General features: G+C 42.8%; 1 protein-coding gene across 1 annotated transcript in view; it reads left to right on the forward strand.

The window, feature by feature from the left end:
* The window catches only part of LOC120019664 (laminin subunit alpha-4-like), a 34,304-nt gene that overhangs the window by 7,494 nt on the left and 10,215 nt on the right, over window positions 1-16,595 (forward strand). The window contains exons 8-29 of the mRNA XM_038963037.1: window positions 784-867; window positions 1,003-1,154; window positions 1,485-1,595; window positions 2,211-2,322; window positions 2,611-2,775; window positions 2,867-3,060; window positions 4,431-4,547; window positions 11,300-11,448; window positions 11,709-11,850; window positions 11,951-12,044; window positions 12,141-12,257; window positions 12,397-12,582; window positions 12,704-12,840; window positions 13,209-13,373; window positions 14,137-14,282; window positions 14,618-14,780; window positions 14,999-15,132; window positions 15,279-15,450; window positions 15,631-15,762; window positions 15,886-16,028; window positions 16,215-16,344; window positions 16,458-16,595. Coding sequence (XP_038818965.1) covers window positions 784-867; window positions 1,003-1,154; window positions 1,485-1,595; window positions 2,211-2,322; window positions 2,611-2,775; window positions 2,867-3,060; window positions 4,431-4,547; window positions 11,300-11,448; window positions 11,709-11,850; window positions 11,951-12,044; window positions 12,141-12,257; window positions 12,397-12,582; window positions 12,704-12,840; window positions 13,209-13,373; window positions 14,137-14,282; window positions 14,618-14,780; window positions 14,999-15,132; window positions 15,279-15,450; window positions 15,631-15,762; window positions 15,886-16,028; window positions 16,215-16,344; window positions 16,458-16,595 — 3,083 coding nt within the window. The remainder of the gene's footprint in view (window positions 1-783; window positions 868-1,002; window positions 1,155-1,484; window positions 1,596-2,210; window positions 2,323-2,610; window positions 2,776-2,866; window positions 3,061-4,430; window positions 4,548-11,299; window positions 11,449-11,708; window positions 11,851-11,950; window positions 12,045-12,140; window positions 12,258-12,396; window positions 12,583-12,703; window positions 12,841-13,208; window positions 13,374-14,136; window positions 14,283-14,617; window positions 14,781-14,998; window positions 15,133-15,278; window positions 15,451-15,630; window positions 15,763-15,885; window positions 16,029-16,214; window positions 16,345-16,457) is intronic.

Consider the following 16,595-nt stretch of genomic DNA (forward strand, 5'->3'; position numbering starts at 1 on the left):
AGCCCCAATTGATCTGGCCAGCTGCCAAAATCATCCCACAGCCACATTATAGAGAACCAGGGAACTAAGTTCAAGTTTTATTTGTCACATGCACAAGTACAGTGAAATGCTTAAAGCTGCAATGTAACTTTCGGGCGACCCAACCAAATTCACATAGAAATGTGAGTTGTAGATCTGTCATTCTCATTGAAAGCAAGTCTAAGAAGCGGTAGATATATTACGCTATTTCTATGCTTCCCATTCTTAACTTTCGTTTTTGCGTCGTTCACCTTCGTTTTTGTACACCAGCTTCAAACAGCTGAAAATACAATATTTTTGGCTATTGAAAAGTTATTCCACAGTGGTTTAGATGGTACAATGATTCTCTACACTTTGCATAGATTGTTTTGTCACATAAACTGAAATTAGGCCGAACTTTTTGAATTTTAGCATCCAGGCAATGGCGGAGCGATTTCAGCATGTTGCATCTTTCACTTGCAAGCCCTACCCAACAGCGCAGTATTCAAAAGTATAAATGATAAGAAAGTACAAAACATGAGAAATAAGAACTAAAAGAGGAAGCTATATACAATACAAGCTCAGAGCCAGTACCAAACCACTCAGCACGTGCAGCACCACTCCTTCCCAGACATAATACTCACCATGGGTTCCATCATATTTTTGGTACCCAGACTGACTCTCACATGTCCAGCTGATAAAGCATTCGACTTGATCAAAGGAACTCCACATGTAATCAACTGTAGCTATATGAGGTGCATGTGTGTGTCTGTTTCTTCCATCCAGAATGTGACTGTGCTAGCGGGCACTGTGACATGCACACTGGGGAGTGTTTGCCAGAAGCAGCCATGGTCAACCCCTGCAACATCAGTAAGAGGGCCTGGTTAGAAATAAAAGACATTTCAGTTCATCGTAAACAACTATTTATTTGTGTTGGACTGATGTGATGTTGGGGAAATTACATAGAAAATAATTTGTCCTCATTTGGCTCCTCCCTCCTATCAGGTTGTGATGAGTGTATCTGGCACCTGATTGGTGACCTGAGGCTATCCAATAAGACGCTGGACCAGGTGAAGGTCAGTGTGTTGAACATCTCCACTGGGGCTGCAGCCAACGACCGGCTCAAGTACTACAACTACACCGCCCACCGTCTGCAGGTAGAGTACAGCCTCTCTTTCTGCTCACGCTGATATAGTCGGGACTCAATCATGTTGATACACACCTATATTATCAGTTCATTCTGATTTAAACAAGAGAAATAAGAAACTCAACTTCAGCAGTTTAACTATTACAAAGCCACTGGATATTAGCAAATCTCACAGACTAAACACCCAACCAACCACCCAACCAACTAACTAACTAACCAACCAATACACCAACCAATACACCAACCATCGTACAGTGCACATCACACAATTCTCACATGCATTGACTGTGTTGTAATAGTATTGTGTAAGTGTATCTAATTTCTCCCGTTTTGTTTTCAGACTCAGTTTATGAACTGGAGAAATAAGTCATCTATGATGAGGACACAGACAGGGCAGCTGGAGGAGGCCAGTGCTGCTCTACTCTCAGACATGAACCATCTGGCAGAGACAGTAAGAGGACACCTTCATCACTCCTCTTCCTCCCTCTTTCACTGTTTACATTACTCTGGAGGTGAAATAAAGTCCACCTGCAGAAAACCATTTCTATTAATCCCGAAACACAACCAAAACAAACTGCAAATGCATCCAACAAGTTTGTAGAGTCACAAGCTTGACGTAGTCATTGCATGCTGGGAATATGGGGCCGATTACTAAACTTTTGACCAATTTTAATACACTAATAAGGGAATTTCCCCAAATATCTATGACATCCTCAAATGGGGGGACTAGATACATGAAGTGCTTTCATTTCTAAACGGTAAAACAGATATGTATGAAAATACCCTAGCAAAAAAAAAGGTGACACTGTACTGTCTGTCGCCTGAGAAAATAATATTTGACCTCAAATACAAAATCCTGGAGTATAGAGCCAGTAAGAATGTTTTAGCTTCACTGTCCAAATAAATACGTAGGGGAGTGTAGATCAGTTAGCTTATCTCTCAGAGCCATCAAATCTATTTTATTGAGCTGTAGTGGTAGTGTCCGGACTGTGTGATTGATTTGTGTGTTCTTGTGGTGTTTGTCTTGACTATGTCATTGATGTGTCTGGTGTTTGTGGTGGGCCAGGAGAGTGTAGTGAAGTCCATGGGGGACCGAGTGGATGAAGACACACTACAAAGCGTCACTCTGGCTGACGAGCTGACCACTAACCTCACCGCCCTCAACCTACTCATTGAAGGTAATTTTAGGCCTGCTAAAGCTACACTGCTATGCCTCTTTGAGTACTGTCCACCTCCCCGTGATTATTAAGGCTTTTAGGTATGTTCTAAATGTTGATATGTGATATTCAATAACTTTTGAATGGCGCCTTGGCTTAAGATTGGAATCCAAATCACCTTTGCTGTATTTCCTACTGTCATCCATTTATCAGCGTTTGAGTTTACGTGGGGTGCTTCTGGTAACGCGGCCTCAGTCATATCCCAGCCTTCCTTCACCATGTGCTCCCTGTTATGTTTGTGTCTCACAGAAATGATCAGTGACTGGGAGCTCTACAGTGTCCATCAGGACCTGGACCCAGAGGTCATCAGAAAGAAGACGGCCATGGCCGAGGGCATGGTGACATTGATGAAGAAACTGGACCTGTCCCCACGAGAGCCCACCGCCACCGATGAGTCCACGGAGGCCCACGACCGTGAGGAAAACACGTGCATGCGCACACACACACATTTTTGATGATGTGTTACAAAAGGCTGCGTTTGTGGTCCCATTTGTGTGTCGTTCAGTCCTTAGACACGTGCGTCAGCTAGAGAAGAAGCTGATCAGTACGGAAGGCCGCGTGGCCCCGGTACGGGAGGTGCTCTCCCGCTTCACCAAAAAGCTCTCTGAGGCCCAGGAGATCCTCCAGAAGGCTGCCAACACTGTCCAGGAGACGGAGGACATGAACAAGGCCAACACCGTCAAATTCCAGAGGAGTGAGGTAACTTCCCACAACCCCGGGGTCCTCTTGGCCCAAACCGTGCCGCCGGGAGCCGCTCTCGTCCTGGCTCCCCAAATGTCTCTAGCTGACTCCCTGACTCCCAGCACTCCCTGATCCTCTGACTCTCTGACTGACTTCCTTACTGGCTGCCTGACTGACTGACTGCCTGCTGGCCTGACTCCCTGGCTCTCTGGTTTCCAGCTCTCTGTGTTCGTCCGCTTGGGTTTATTACTACAGCTCACTGTGAGAACGCCCTGCTAAAAAGATAAGTGCAGCTCAAGCCTGCTCTGGGGGAGTGTGACGTTGTTGAGTTCTGCCTCAGTGCAGTCTACCTCTATCTCCCCTCTGAATGTTGCAGGAGTTCAGCTTGGCTTTATCACTGGGAAGCAACACTGTCCTGCTCCTGCCAAGGAATAGACCAGATATTTCTCTCCATCTGTATGGGGATTGTTGTTGTTCCCAAAGTCTGCCAGAGAACTCAATTACCCGTGGTATTTAGTAGTAGAGAACAGTAACACAGAAACAGCTGTTGGATTGGATTGTTCGGAGGCACAAACTGGGGGAGATGCATTACTGCACCACACAATCGTATCCCCATATAAAGAGGCTATGCCCCTTAGAGTTAAATACCTACAGCTGCTTGACATTGAATTGGGGATCATGTGTACAGTCATGTGTACAGTCGCTCCTTAACATTTCTTTAAGTCTGGGGCATGTCTGTTCTGTTTATAGATCCGAAATACAATACAACAGGCCTGTTGGTCCTATTCATTATGGTGTGACAACCTGAGGGATTGTGATTCTTTGTAGAACACAGACTGGCCTGTTGTCATGCCCAGGTTGACATTATGGGCCCACTGTGGTTGTGCTCCAGTGGAGCTTGGAGCAGCCAGCTGCTGCAGTGCCGCATGTGTGTGTTATCCCCATGATCAGGGACTCTGCTGTAAACCAATGACATGAACGGTGCACTGTCCAAACAGGAGGCCTCCCATAATCTGGGGCTCTTCCTTCCCTAAGCAGATTGGTCAACACTAGTCAACACTAGCAACAGAAACAAAGCCAGGGTTACTATGGGGGTAGGACGATGTTACTGTGCTATACTTATATCTTTGTCAACAAATATCCCTATCTTGCCTCTTTGGGGAAAAACAAATTTTTCATCATTTTCATTTCACGTTTAATATTATTGTTCCTATGATTTATGTACTTTGTGATAAGAGGGTTCATATGGGAGACATGCATTACCTGTACTCACTACACATAATGTATAACCTGTCCTCGTATAGCTCCTCCCACCAGCCTCCTTTGCTCTGTACTACAAAAACGAAAGTATTCAAGTAGTCACCAGTCCTGTCCACTCTCTCTCCCAGGCCAAGCAGCAGATACTGATGGAGAACTACGAAGCTGTGAATGACACCTTGCAGACAGCTGAAGACCTCATCATGGACACTGAGAATACTGTTGCTGAGATGGTTCTCCTGGTGCAGGTAAGGCCTGTTCTCTTTCTGTACACACCACAGTCACCATTAACCTATGCCTGAAAGCTTTGTATTTTGGACCCACTGAATGAGGTCACCTGTATTATACATGTAATTACGATGGAATGGATTGCTTCAGTGCATGTTTTGAATACAGTACCTTCAGAAAGTATTCATACCCCTTTACTTGTTCCACATTTTGTTGTGTTACAGCCTGAATTCAAAATGGATTAAATAGCTGTTTTTTCCCTCACCCATCTATCCCATAATGACAAAGTGAAGACATGTTTTTAGAAAATGTTTGCAAATGTATTGAAAATGAAATGCAGAAATATCTCATTTTGGGGGCCTCCCGAGTGGCGCAGCGGTCTAAGGCACTGCATTGCAATTCTTGAGGTGTCACTACAGACCCGGATTCGATCCCAGGCTGTGTCGCAGCCGGCTGTGACCGGGAGACCCATGAGGCAGCGAACAATTGGCACAGCGTAATCCGGGTTAGGGGAGGGTTTGGCCAGCCGGTATGTCCTTGTCCCATTGTGCTCTAGCGACTCCTTATGGAGGGTCGGGCGCATGCAAGCTGACTTCGGTCGCCAGCTGTACAGTGTTTCCTCCAACACGTTGGTGCGGCTGGCTTCCGGGTTAAGCGAGCAGTGTGTCAAAAAGCAGTGCGGGGTCGTGTTTCGGAGGACGCACGGCTCTCGACCTTCGCCTCTCCCGAGTCCGTACGGGAGTTGCAGTGATGGGACAAGACTGTAACTACCAATTGGATATCACGAAATTGGGGAGAAAAAGGGGTAAAAAAATGTAATAACAAAAATATTTCTCATTTACATAAGTATTCAAACATGTTTGAATACATGCAATACATGTTAGAATCACCTTTGGCAGTAATTACAGCTGTGAGTCTTTCTGGGTAAGTCTCTAAGAGCTTTGCACACCTGGATTGTACAGTATTAGCAAATTATTATTTAAAACATTATTTAAGCTCTTTCAAGTTAGTTGTTGATCATTGCTAGACAGCCATTCTCAAGTCTTGCCAAAGATTTTCAAGTCAAAACTGTAACTAGGCTACTCAGGAACATTCAATGTCATCTTGGTAAACAACTCCAGTGTATATTTGGCCTTGTGTTTTAGGTTATTGTCCTGCTGAAAGGACTCCCAGTGTCTGTTGGAAAGCAGACTGAATAAGGTTTTCCTCTAGGATTGCCTGTGCTGTGCTTAGCTCTATTCCATTTATTTTTATCCAAAAGAAAACTCCCTAGTCCTTGCCGATGACAAGCATACCCATAATATGATGCAGCCACCACCATGCTTGAAAATATGAAGAGTGGTACTCAGTGATGTGTCGTGTTGGATTTGCCCCAAACATAACACTTTGTATTCAGGACATAAAGCTAATTTCGTTGCCAAATCTTTTACAGTTTAACTTTAGTGCCTTATTCAGGATGCATATTTTACAAAATGTGTATTCTGTACAGGCTTCCTTCTTTTCACATTGTCATTTAGGTTAGTATTGTGGAGTAACTACAATGTAAACTCTGTAACGGTTTTAAAGTCAGCATTGCTCTCATGGTGAAACCCCTGAGCGGTTTCCTTCCTCTCCGGCAACTGAGTTTGGAAGGACGCCTGTATCTTTGTAGTGACTGGGTGTATCGATACACCATCCAAAGAGTAATTAATCACTGCTGAAAAGGATATTCAATGTCTGCTTTTTTTTACCCATCTACCATTAGGTGCCCTTCTTTGCGAGGCATTGGAAAACCTCCCTGGTCTTTGTGGTTGAATCTGTGTTTGAAATTCACTGCTCGGCTGGGGGATCTTACAGATAATTGTATTTGTGGGTTACAGAGATGAGGTATTCAAAAACCAGGTTAAACACTATTATTGCACACAAAGTGAGTCCATGCAACTTATTATGTGACTTGTTAAGCACATTTTTACTCCTGAACACATTTAGGCTTGCCATAACAACGGGGTTGAATATTTATTGACTAAAGACATTTCAACTTTTCATTTTCTATTAATTTGTAAAAATGTCTCAAAACATAATTCCACTTTGACATAATGGGGTATTGTGTGTAGCCAGTGACACAAAATCTAAATGGAATCCCTTTTAAATTCAGGCTGTAACACAACAAAATGTGGAAAAAGTCAAGGGGTGTGAATACTTTCTAAAGGCACTCTGTATGGCATGACAGGGAGAGTACCATGTATTGTCAATGCACTTAGTATGAAGTAGAGGTCGACCGATTATGATTTTTCAACGCCGATACTGATACCGATTATTGGAGGACCAAAAAAGCCGATACCGATTAATCTGCCGTTTTTTTTATTTTTATTTGTAATAATGACAATTACAACAATACTGAATGAACACTTATTTTAACTTAATATAATACATCAATAAAATCAATTTAGCCTCAAATAAATAATGAAACATGTTCAATTTGGTTTAAATAATGCAAAAACAAAGTGTTGGAGAAGAAAGTAAAAGTGCAATATGTGCCATGTAAGAAAGCTAACGTTTAAGTTCCTTGCTCAGAACATGAGAACATATGAAAGCTGGTGGTTCCTTTTAACATGAGTCTTCAATATTCCCAGGTAAGAATTTTTAGGTTATAGTTATTATATGAATTATAGGACTATTTCTCTCTATACGATTTGTATTTCATATACCTTTGACTATTGGATGTTCTTATAGGCACTTTAGTATTGCCAGTGTAACAGTATAGCTTCAGTCCCTCTCCTCGCTCCTACCTGGGCTCGAACCAGGAACACATCGACAACAGCCACCCTCGAAGCAGCGTTACTCATGCAGAGTAAGGGGAACAACTACTCCAAGTCTCAGAGCGAGTGACGTTTGAAACGCTATTAGAGCGCACCCCGCTAACTAGCTAGCAATTTCACATCGGTTACACCAGCCTAATCTCGGGAGTTGATAGGCTTGAAGTCATAAACAGCGCAATGCTGGCAAATTGAATGCTGGCAAATTTGAAGAGCTGCTGGCAAAATGCAGGAAAGTGCTGTTTGAATGAATGCTTACGAGCCTGCTGCTGCCTACCACCGCTCAGTCAGACTGCTCTATCAAATCATAGACTTAATTATAACATAATAACACACAGAAATACGAGCCTTAGGTCATTAATATGGTCGAATCCGGAAACTATCATCTCGAAAACAAAACGTTTATTCTTTCAGTGAAATACGGAACCGTTCCGTATTTTATCTAACGGGTGGCATCCATAAGTCTAAATATTCCTGTTACATTGCACAACCTTCAATGTTATGTCATAATTACGTAAAATTCTGGCAAATTAGTTCGCAACGAGCCAGGCGGCCCAAACTGTTGCATATACCCTGACTCTGCGTGCAATGAACGCAAGAGAAGTGACACAATTTCACCTGGTTAATATTGCCTGCTAACCTGGATTTCTTTTAGCTAATTATGCAGGTTTAAAAATATATACTTCTGTGTATTGATTTTAAGAAAGGCATTGATGTTTATGGTTAGGTACAGTCGTGCAACGATTGTGCTTTTTTCGCAAATGCGCTTTTGTTAAATCATCCCCCGTTTGGCGAAGTTGGCTGTCTTTGTTAGGAAGAAATAGTCTTCACACAGTTCGCAACGAGCCAGGCGGCCCAAACTGCTGCATATACCCTGACTCTGTTGCAAGAGAAGTGACACAATTTTCCTAGTTAAAAGAAATTCATGTTAGCAGGCAATATTAACTAAATATGCAGGTTTAAAAATATATACTTGTGTATTGATTTTAAGAAAGGCATTGATGTTTATGTTTAGGTACACATTGGAGCAACGACAGTCCTGTTTCGCGAATGTGCACTGCATCGATTATATGCAACGCAGGACACGCTAGATAAACTAGTAATATCATCAACCATGTGTAGTTAACTAGTGATTATGATTGATTGATTGTTTTTTATAAGATAAGTTTAATGCTAGCTAGCAACTTACCGTGGCTTCTTATTGCATTTGCGTAACAGGCAGGCTCCTTGTGGAGTGCAATGTAAAGCAGGTGGTTAGAGCGTTGGACTAGTTAATTCTAGTTCCTCCCAAACCCGGATCCGGGAGCACCCCCACCAGTAAAAAAGCTGACTAGCATAGCCTAGCATAGCGTCACAAGTAAATACTAGCATCTAAATATCATTAAATCACAAGTCCAAGACACCAGATGAAAGATACACTTCTTGTGAATCCAGCCACCATTTCTGATTTTTAAAATGTTTTACAGGGAAGACACAATATGTAAATCTATTAGCTAACCACGTTAGCAAAAGACACAATTTTTCTTACTCCACCATATTTTCACTTCATCAGTAGCTATCACCAATTCGACCAAATAAAGATATAAATAGCCACTAACCAAGAAAAAACTTCATCAGATGACAGTCTGATAACATATTTATTGTATAGCATAGGTTTTGTTAGAAAAATGTGCATATTTCAGGTATAAATCATAGTTTACAATTGCAGCCCCCATCACAACTCTCACTAAAATGACTAGAATAACTACAGAGACCATCGTGTATTAGCTAATTACTCATCATAAAACATTTCTTAAAAATACACAGCGTACAGCAATTGAAAGACACAGATCTTGTGAATCAAGACAATATTTCAGATTTTCTAAGTGTTTTACAGCGAAAACACAATATATCGTTATATTAGCTTACCACAATAGCAAACCAGACAACAGCATTGATTCCAGCCAAACATAGCGATAACGTATTCACCACCAAAATAAATTAATTTTTCACAAACCTTCTCAGAATTCTTCAGATGACAGTCCTGTAACATCATATTACACAATCCATATAGGTTTTGTTCGAAAATGTGCATATTTAGCAGCACAAATCGTGGTTATACAATGTGATCAGTGGCAACAGGTCATGCATTCTGGCCGGCGCCATCTTGGAAAGGCACCTAATCTAATCAATAAATAATCGTAAACTTGACTAAAAAATACAGGTTGGACATCAAATGAAAGATGCATTAGTTATTAATGCAACCGCTGAGTTAGATTTTTAAAATTAACGTTACTAGACATACAGTGTGCGTTACAGCCAGACTAGTGCCGCAATAATGGCGGACAAATCCGTTTACATTTTTCCACATAAATACGGAATAACATCATAAATAGCTCTTACTTTTGGACGAGCTTCCATCAGAATCTTGTGCAAGTGGTCCTTTGTCCAAAAGAATCGTTGCTTGGTTGTAAAACGTCGTCTTCAACTTCGGAATTAGCAGCTAAGAATAGCTATGTGGCCACAACATGCCCAAATCCTCAAAACGCAATACTAAGGAAATTCCGAAAATAGCAATATACTCGCATAAACTGATATAACTCGGTTTAAAATAACTTCGTTATGATGTTTCTAACACCTATATCGAATTAAATTACAGACGGATATATCTAAGGTCGATAACTGAGCGTTTCAAAATGCCATCCTGAGGTCCTGCTTTGCGCAATGACGAACGTCGAAAAGAGAGCTCCCCTCGTTCCTTGGCCTTTTATAAACTCTGAGAACTACGTAGAAACTCCATTCCACTTCTCATTGGTTACTGACATCCAGGGGAAGGCGGGTGCAGTTCATGTCGACCCATAGGATACATACAGAGCTTTAAACTGATCTGAGAACAGAGCCTCATTTTCAGACCTTCGCAGTTCCTGTCATGGATTTCGCTGCAGAAAGAGTTCTGGTTCACCCACAGACATAATTCAAACGGTTTTAGAAACTAGAGATTGTTTTCTATCCAATAGTAATAATAATATGCATATTGTACGAGCAAGAATTGAGTACGAGGCAGTTTAATTTGGAGACCAATTTTTCCAAGATCGAAATAGCACCCCCCATAGGCTCAAGAGGTTTTAACCATAAGGTTGCAAGATTGAATCCCCGAGCTGACAAGGTAAAAATCTGTTGTTCTGTCCCTGAACAAGGCAGTTAACCCACCGTTCCTAGGCCGTCATTGAAAATAAGAATGTGTTCTTAACTGACTTGCCTAGTTAAATATAGGTGTAAAAAAAAAAAAGGCAAAATCGGTGTCCAAAAATACCGATTTCCGATTGTTATGACAACTTGAAATCGGCCCTAATTAATCGGCCATTCCGATTAATCGGTTGACCTCTAGTATGAATCCATGACAAATCTAACAGACACCCAAAATGATATTAGGGCATTTTTTGGAGTTGCATGAGATCAAAAACGCTGCTGCAAACTCTGACGCCCTCTGATGGCATTTTCTAAACGATTCATAATATTGTATACTACCCTCATAAAGTACATTTCGGTTTCAAAACTATAAGTACTACAAACACATGCATAGTACTGTTAGAAAGGTAAGAACTTCATTCTTATGACCCACCAACATTTGCCAGACCCTGTACAGGACCCAAAACAACTGCTCAGAGTTTAACAGGTTATACAATTCCCCTTTTGAGGGGATACTTCAGGATTTTGTAAATGAAGCACTTTATATTCTTCCCCAGAGTCTGATGAACTTGTGAATACCATTTGTATGTCTCTGCGTGAAGAATGTTGCTAACTACCATTAGCACAATTGCTAACTAGCATTAGCATAATGACTGGACATTAATGGTAAGCATAGGGCTTCATTGCCAAAATCCCAAGGTATCCCTTTAAGTCAATTGGCTCTCTATTGGTTTAGTCAGTGGGGAAATAGAATCATTCAGACGTAATTTTGTTAGTTAAGTCCTGGAATGGGGTCTGTATCTGTGTAGAACGTGACTGAGTACCACGCTGCGATCGATGGTGCCAGCAAGCTACTGCAGGAGAAGACTGAGGCGCTGTCCCTGGCAGACAGAGACCTGGTCCAGAGAGCCCAGGACCATGCAAATGATCTACAGAGTCAAGCGGGCGAGCTGGAGTAGTGAGGAGACCACACGATCACACTCGATTATCCACTTTATTCCATTATAATGCACACCACATTCAAGAACAAAACCACCACTGAACATTATTCAACACTGATCAACACTCAATCCCACTTTACTTGAAGCACAAATGAGTAGTACAGTAGTAGTATCACAGTTAAAAGCAGGCCAACACTACAGCTATGTTCTTCACCCTTAATGCTTTACAAAGATTCCAACTAGACCTTGACGTTGTTGTACGTTTCTTTCCACCTAGTGATCTGAAACGCAGCGATGCCAACGGATTCGTGCAGAAGGCTCTGGATGCAGCCAATGTGTACAACAACATAGTCCAGTACATCGAAGAGGCCAACATCACTGGACTGACAGCACTGGATTTAGCAACAAGAGCTGAGGATGTAGGTTGTCTGAAATGCGCAGCAGTTAGCTACATACAGTATTTAGGCTAATATAGAGTGGTTTTCAATTGATAAGCTAAAACTGTGCTGTCTATGGCAGGCCACCAACGGGATCAACACACAGCTGGGGTTCCTGAAGACCCAGAGTGACAACATCTTCAAGGAATCTATTTCATTGCATTCTGAGCAATTAGGTATGACATGTTTTTTAGATTGGGCATTGCCTGATTGTTGTTAGACTAGGCTGTACAGGTTCTCCTCAATGATACATGTGTGAATTGTCTCAACAGAGGTTGAAACTGAGGTTCTGGACAAGATGAAATATATTGAGGAGACCAAGGAGACCATGGATGACAACACCAAAAAACTAGCGGAAGTACTGAAAGACATCAAGGGAATTGAGCCAGGTAAAACACATTCTTGTTCTGGACCATAGCCTATCTAGGGTCTCTGACATGCACATCTTTGTATTCACTGCCATTCGAAGATTGCTCTCCTCATCTCGGTACTGAATTTGTTGTTCTGAATTCCACTCTGACCTTCCAGGCAGAACCACCAAGCGTCTGGAGCTCACCAAGGAGGTGGCTGAAGGCACCCTGAACCGCTCCGTGGAGGTCCTGCAGACCATCACCCCCATCCACGAGAAGGTAGAGGAGTGGGCCACCAACATGAAGAACCAAGATTACTCTGCTGCAGCCTTTGACCGTGCTGTAGTATCTGCTGGGGAAGCAGGTACAGTACACTCATAAACACTTCTACAGTATTTCAATCCTCAACAGAGAAGACTAAATGACTAAGCATTACACTCAAACTAGTAAGTGGTAATCCTCTCCATCCATGGTGGGGTTTTCAGTTGAGAACCTGTCTGAGCTGGTTCCTGAGCTGCTGGACAAGCTTCGTGTCATTGAGAAGAAGCCAGTGAACAACGTGACCACCAACATCATGAGGATCAGAGAGCTCATCGCCCAGGCCAGGAGTGTGGCCAAGAAGGTCAATATTAACATCTGAACAATCACTAACATCACAACCAAAATGTACTTCCAACCACCAATGAAAAACCCTGTACAGTCTTGTGTTACTATAATCCCAAGTCTTGTTCATAATCGAGTCCTGTATGACACAGATACAGTGCCTTCAGAAAGTATTCAGACCCCTTGACTTTTTCCACATTTTGTTAAGTTACAGACTTATTCTAATATTGATAAAATAGTTTTTTCCCTCATCAATTTACACACAATATCCCATAATGACATTTATTTATTCCATTTTAAAATAAGGCTGTAACGTAACAAAATGTGGAAAAAGTCAAGGGGTCTGAATACTTTCCGTATATCATGTTTTGTTACACCCTACTGTAGGTCCAAGTGTCCATGAAGTTCAACGGTCAGTCGTCGGTTGAAGTGCAGCCCCACATCAATGTGGCGGACCTTAAGACAGTGACCACCATCAGTCTGTTCATCAGGGTGGACCCAGATAAGGACCCTATTGAGGACCGCTTCATCTTCTATCTGGGAGACAGAAACGTGAGGAGGCTGGGGGGAGAGGGGGAGGTCAGGAAATAGGGAGCTGGGCTGGTGCTGGGTTCAGATCTACTTGTCCTGTATAACCGACTCCTTTTGTTGTCATGCCACAACCCTGGAAGTTGGCCATACAGCATAAACACATCTGGGATCAGGCTAGCATAGACCAGTATATAGCGATAATACAGGGGTGTTTTTCTATTGTGTGCAAGAAGTGGGTGGGTTGGAGAAGGGGGTTGCAGACTGGCCCAGATCTGCTATTGAAAGTTCCCAGACTTGGACCCTGAGGATGGCTTGAGATAAAAGGGCGAGAGCAGCTTGTGTGCAGATGAATGGTTTGTTGTGATCATGTGAGCAGAAGAGGCCTTTGAGAACAGACAGTTGCCTTTTTCAAAAGGTTTCCAGGAGATGCCTGTTGTGTGCGCCACTGCCGCCAAAGTCGGGGCTCATTTACATAAATGCCGTTACCCCCCACCCGCAGGAGGTTAATGACGGCAGGGCAGAGCTCTCCTCTCTGGGCCTCTCTGTTCTCTTTAATGATGCTGCTTACCCTGGTGATTCTCCCACTGCTGTAAATTATGCAGTGGTGTTTGTGTAAGTCTGCTTGATGCTTAGAAATGGTACTCTGTGACTCTTCGTTGGTTTTATAAAGCAAATATTAGGAGATTTTCCTGAATAAGATCGCATGCAGGGATTCAATATTACAATACATGCACTGTGCTGTATAAAACCTGTCACCTTGGTTTCTCTTCTACATATCATATAGGGTAAGAAGGACTACATGGGTCTGGCCATCAAGAATGACAACCTGGTGTACATCTACAACCTGGGAGGGGAAGATGTTGAAATCCCACTGGGTTCAAAGCCTGTCAGCCAATGGCCTCCAGTCTTCAACCTCATCAAAGTGGAGAGGTACAGTAGTGTGTTACCTAAGCAACAGATCCAGTCGCACAGATAGACTGGCATAGCCTGGTAGAAGATCAACTAATGCTTATTAGACAAGACATCTGTCGTGTCTGTTGTCATGCCATACATGTTTCATGAATGACAAGCGATGACAAACTTGGCTAGAGCACATACAGTACAGATTTGCAACCTTGCTAAAGACCGTCCGTCCATTCACACAGACAGGACATCTGTCTAGTCTAACCACTCACAGGGATTTATGAGGCTGTTCTGCCCATGCAGTATGTAATGGTGTTGATGGGACTGATTATTCACGCTGCTTTGTGTCTTTGTTTTGACAGGCTGGGCAGACATGGAAAAGTGTTCCTGACTGTACCCAGTCAGACGTCCACTGACGAGCAGAAGTTCATCCAAAAGGGCGAAGCCTCTGGCACCTACTCCCTGTTCAACCTGGACCCTGAAGACACTGTATTCTTCGTGGGTGGCGTCCCCGCTGATGTCAGGGTACGGTATTACTTTCTAACAGGATATGACATCAACCTCTGATCAGAGTTCTGTGGCATTGGCTAATGCATAGCAGACCATTTCCATCGTACAGTATTGATGTAAACAGTACTTCACTCATGAACCATTGACACAGCAGAATTGAACCAGTATTGCGATGACTCTATTTACTTTTTCCTTCCAAGATAAGATTATGAATGTTTTGTTTTTCCTTGTAGCTTCCACCTGCACTCAGCCTAGCTCCTTTTGTGGGCTGCATCGAGTTGGCCTCTTTAAATAATGATGTCATCAGTCTGTACAATTTCAAACAGACGCACAAGATGGATGTAGTTGCTTCAACACCTTGTCCCAGGTATGATATACTGTATCATGTCTATACATTTTCTGTTGGGAACTTTAGATATTGCCCTTAAAGAGTCCACGTCTCCATCTGAGGCTCCTTCAGACAAGTCGCTTAATTTCGACTTAACTCTAACATTGTTTTCTTTGCCGTATCAGGTATAAGCTGGCATTCTCACAGAGTCGTATCGCCAGCTACCTGTTTGACGGAACTGGATATGCCCTCATCAACAACATGGAGAGGAGGGGTAAATTTGGCATCGTCACCCGGTTTGACATTGCTGTTCGGACAGTAGCAAACAACGGCATCCTGTTACTCATGGTCACCGGGGTAAATATAGTAGCGAAAATGGCCCCTTTATTTTTGAACAAGCAACATAGTGTCAGTCAGTGATGCAATGCTATGCCTTGTAATTCTTCAGAGAGCATAGAGAGATTTACCAATACTTTTTCTGCATCATGTTACTGGGTAAAATGACTCTAGAAAAAACTGTTCAATAATTCTTTCCAGGACAACTTCTTCCTGTTAGAGTTGAAGAATGGCTTCCTACGTCTCATGTACGACTTTGGCTTCAGCGGAGGCCCGATCGTCATGGAGAGTAACTTACCTAAACTACAGATCAATGACGCAAGATACCATGAGGTAAATCTAAATCAGCCCATTGTCTTTCTGTCGGCAGGGGTGTGCCTATTGAGATGTGAATGAAATCAATTTCCTGTCAACAGTAGGCCTAATCCAATCTAAGCTGTGCTGTTCTTTTTATAGGTGTCAGTCATCTATCATTACTCCAAGAAGATCATTCTATTGGTGGACAAGAGTCACGTGAAGTCCATGGAGAATGAGAAAAAAACGTTGCCCTTTTCCGATATCTACATAGGAGGGGCCCCCTCGCACATTCTCCTCTCCAGGTGAGTCAGTTATCTAATCACACACGTGCACTTCCTCACACCAATCCAAGGACCTTAAGAGGTCTAACTTTGTAAGCATAGTTGACAATTGTAACACAATATCAACAGACTATTACATTAGTATTACACTGAGTACAGTTGGACAGCAGGCCCTATGTGACTATGAGCATATTCCCTCTCCCCCAGGCCTGAGCTATCCTCCCTGATGGGGCTGAAGGGCTGTGTGAAGGGCTTCCAGTTCCAGAAGAAAGACTTTAACCTCCTGGAGGAACCAGGCACTATTGGCATCAGCAGCGGTTGTCCTGAGGAGTCCTTTGTATGTACTGTAGTCCATAGCAAACGCTATGTGACAAAGCATTGGTGATGTATACAGAATCAACTGAACTACAATAGTTGACAATGTCCCTGTTGTGTCTTGGATTCTAACAGATGTCACGTAAAGCCTACTTCACTGGAGAGAGCTACCTGGGGTCTGCAGCAAAGATATCTCCCTTCGACGCCTTCGAGGGTGGCCTTAACTTCAGGACACTGCAGCCTACTGGTCTCCTGTTCTACCACATCGAAGGG

The sequence above is a fragment of the Salvelinus namaycush genome, chromosome 24, assembly GCF_016432855.1.
Source record: "Salvelinus namaycush isolate Seneca chromosome 24, SaNama_1.0, whole genome shotgun sequence".
In the NCBI taxonomy this organism is placed as follows: Eukaryota; Metazoa; Chordata; class Actinopteri; order Salmoniformes; family Salmonidae; genus Salvelinus; species Salvelinus namaycush.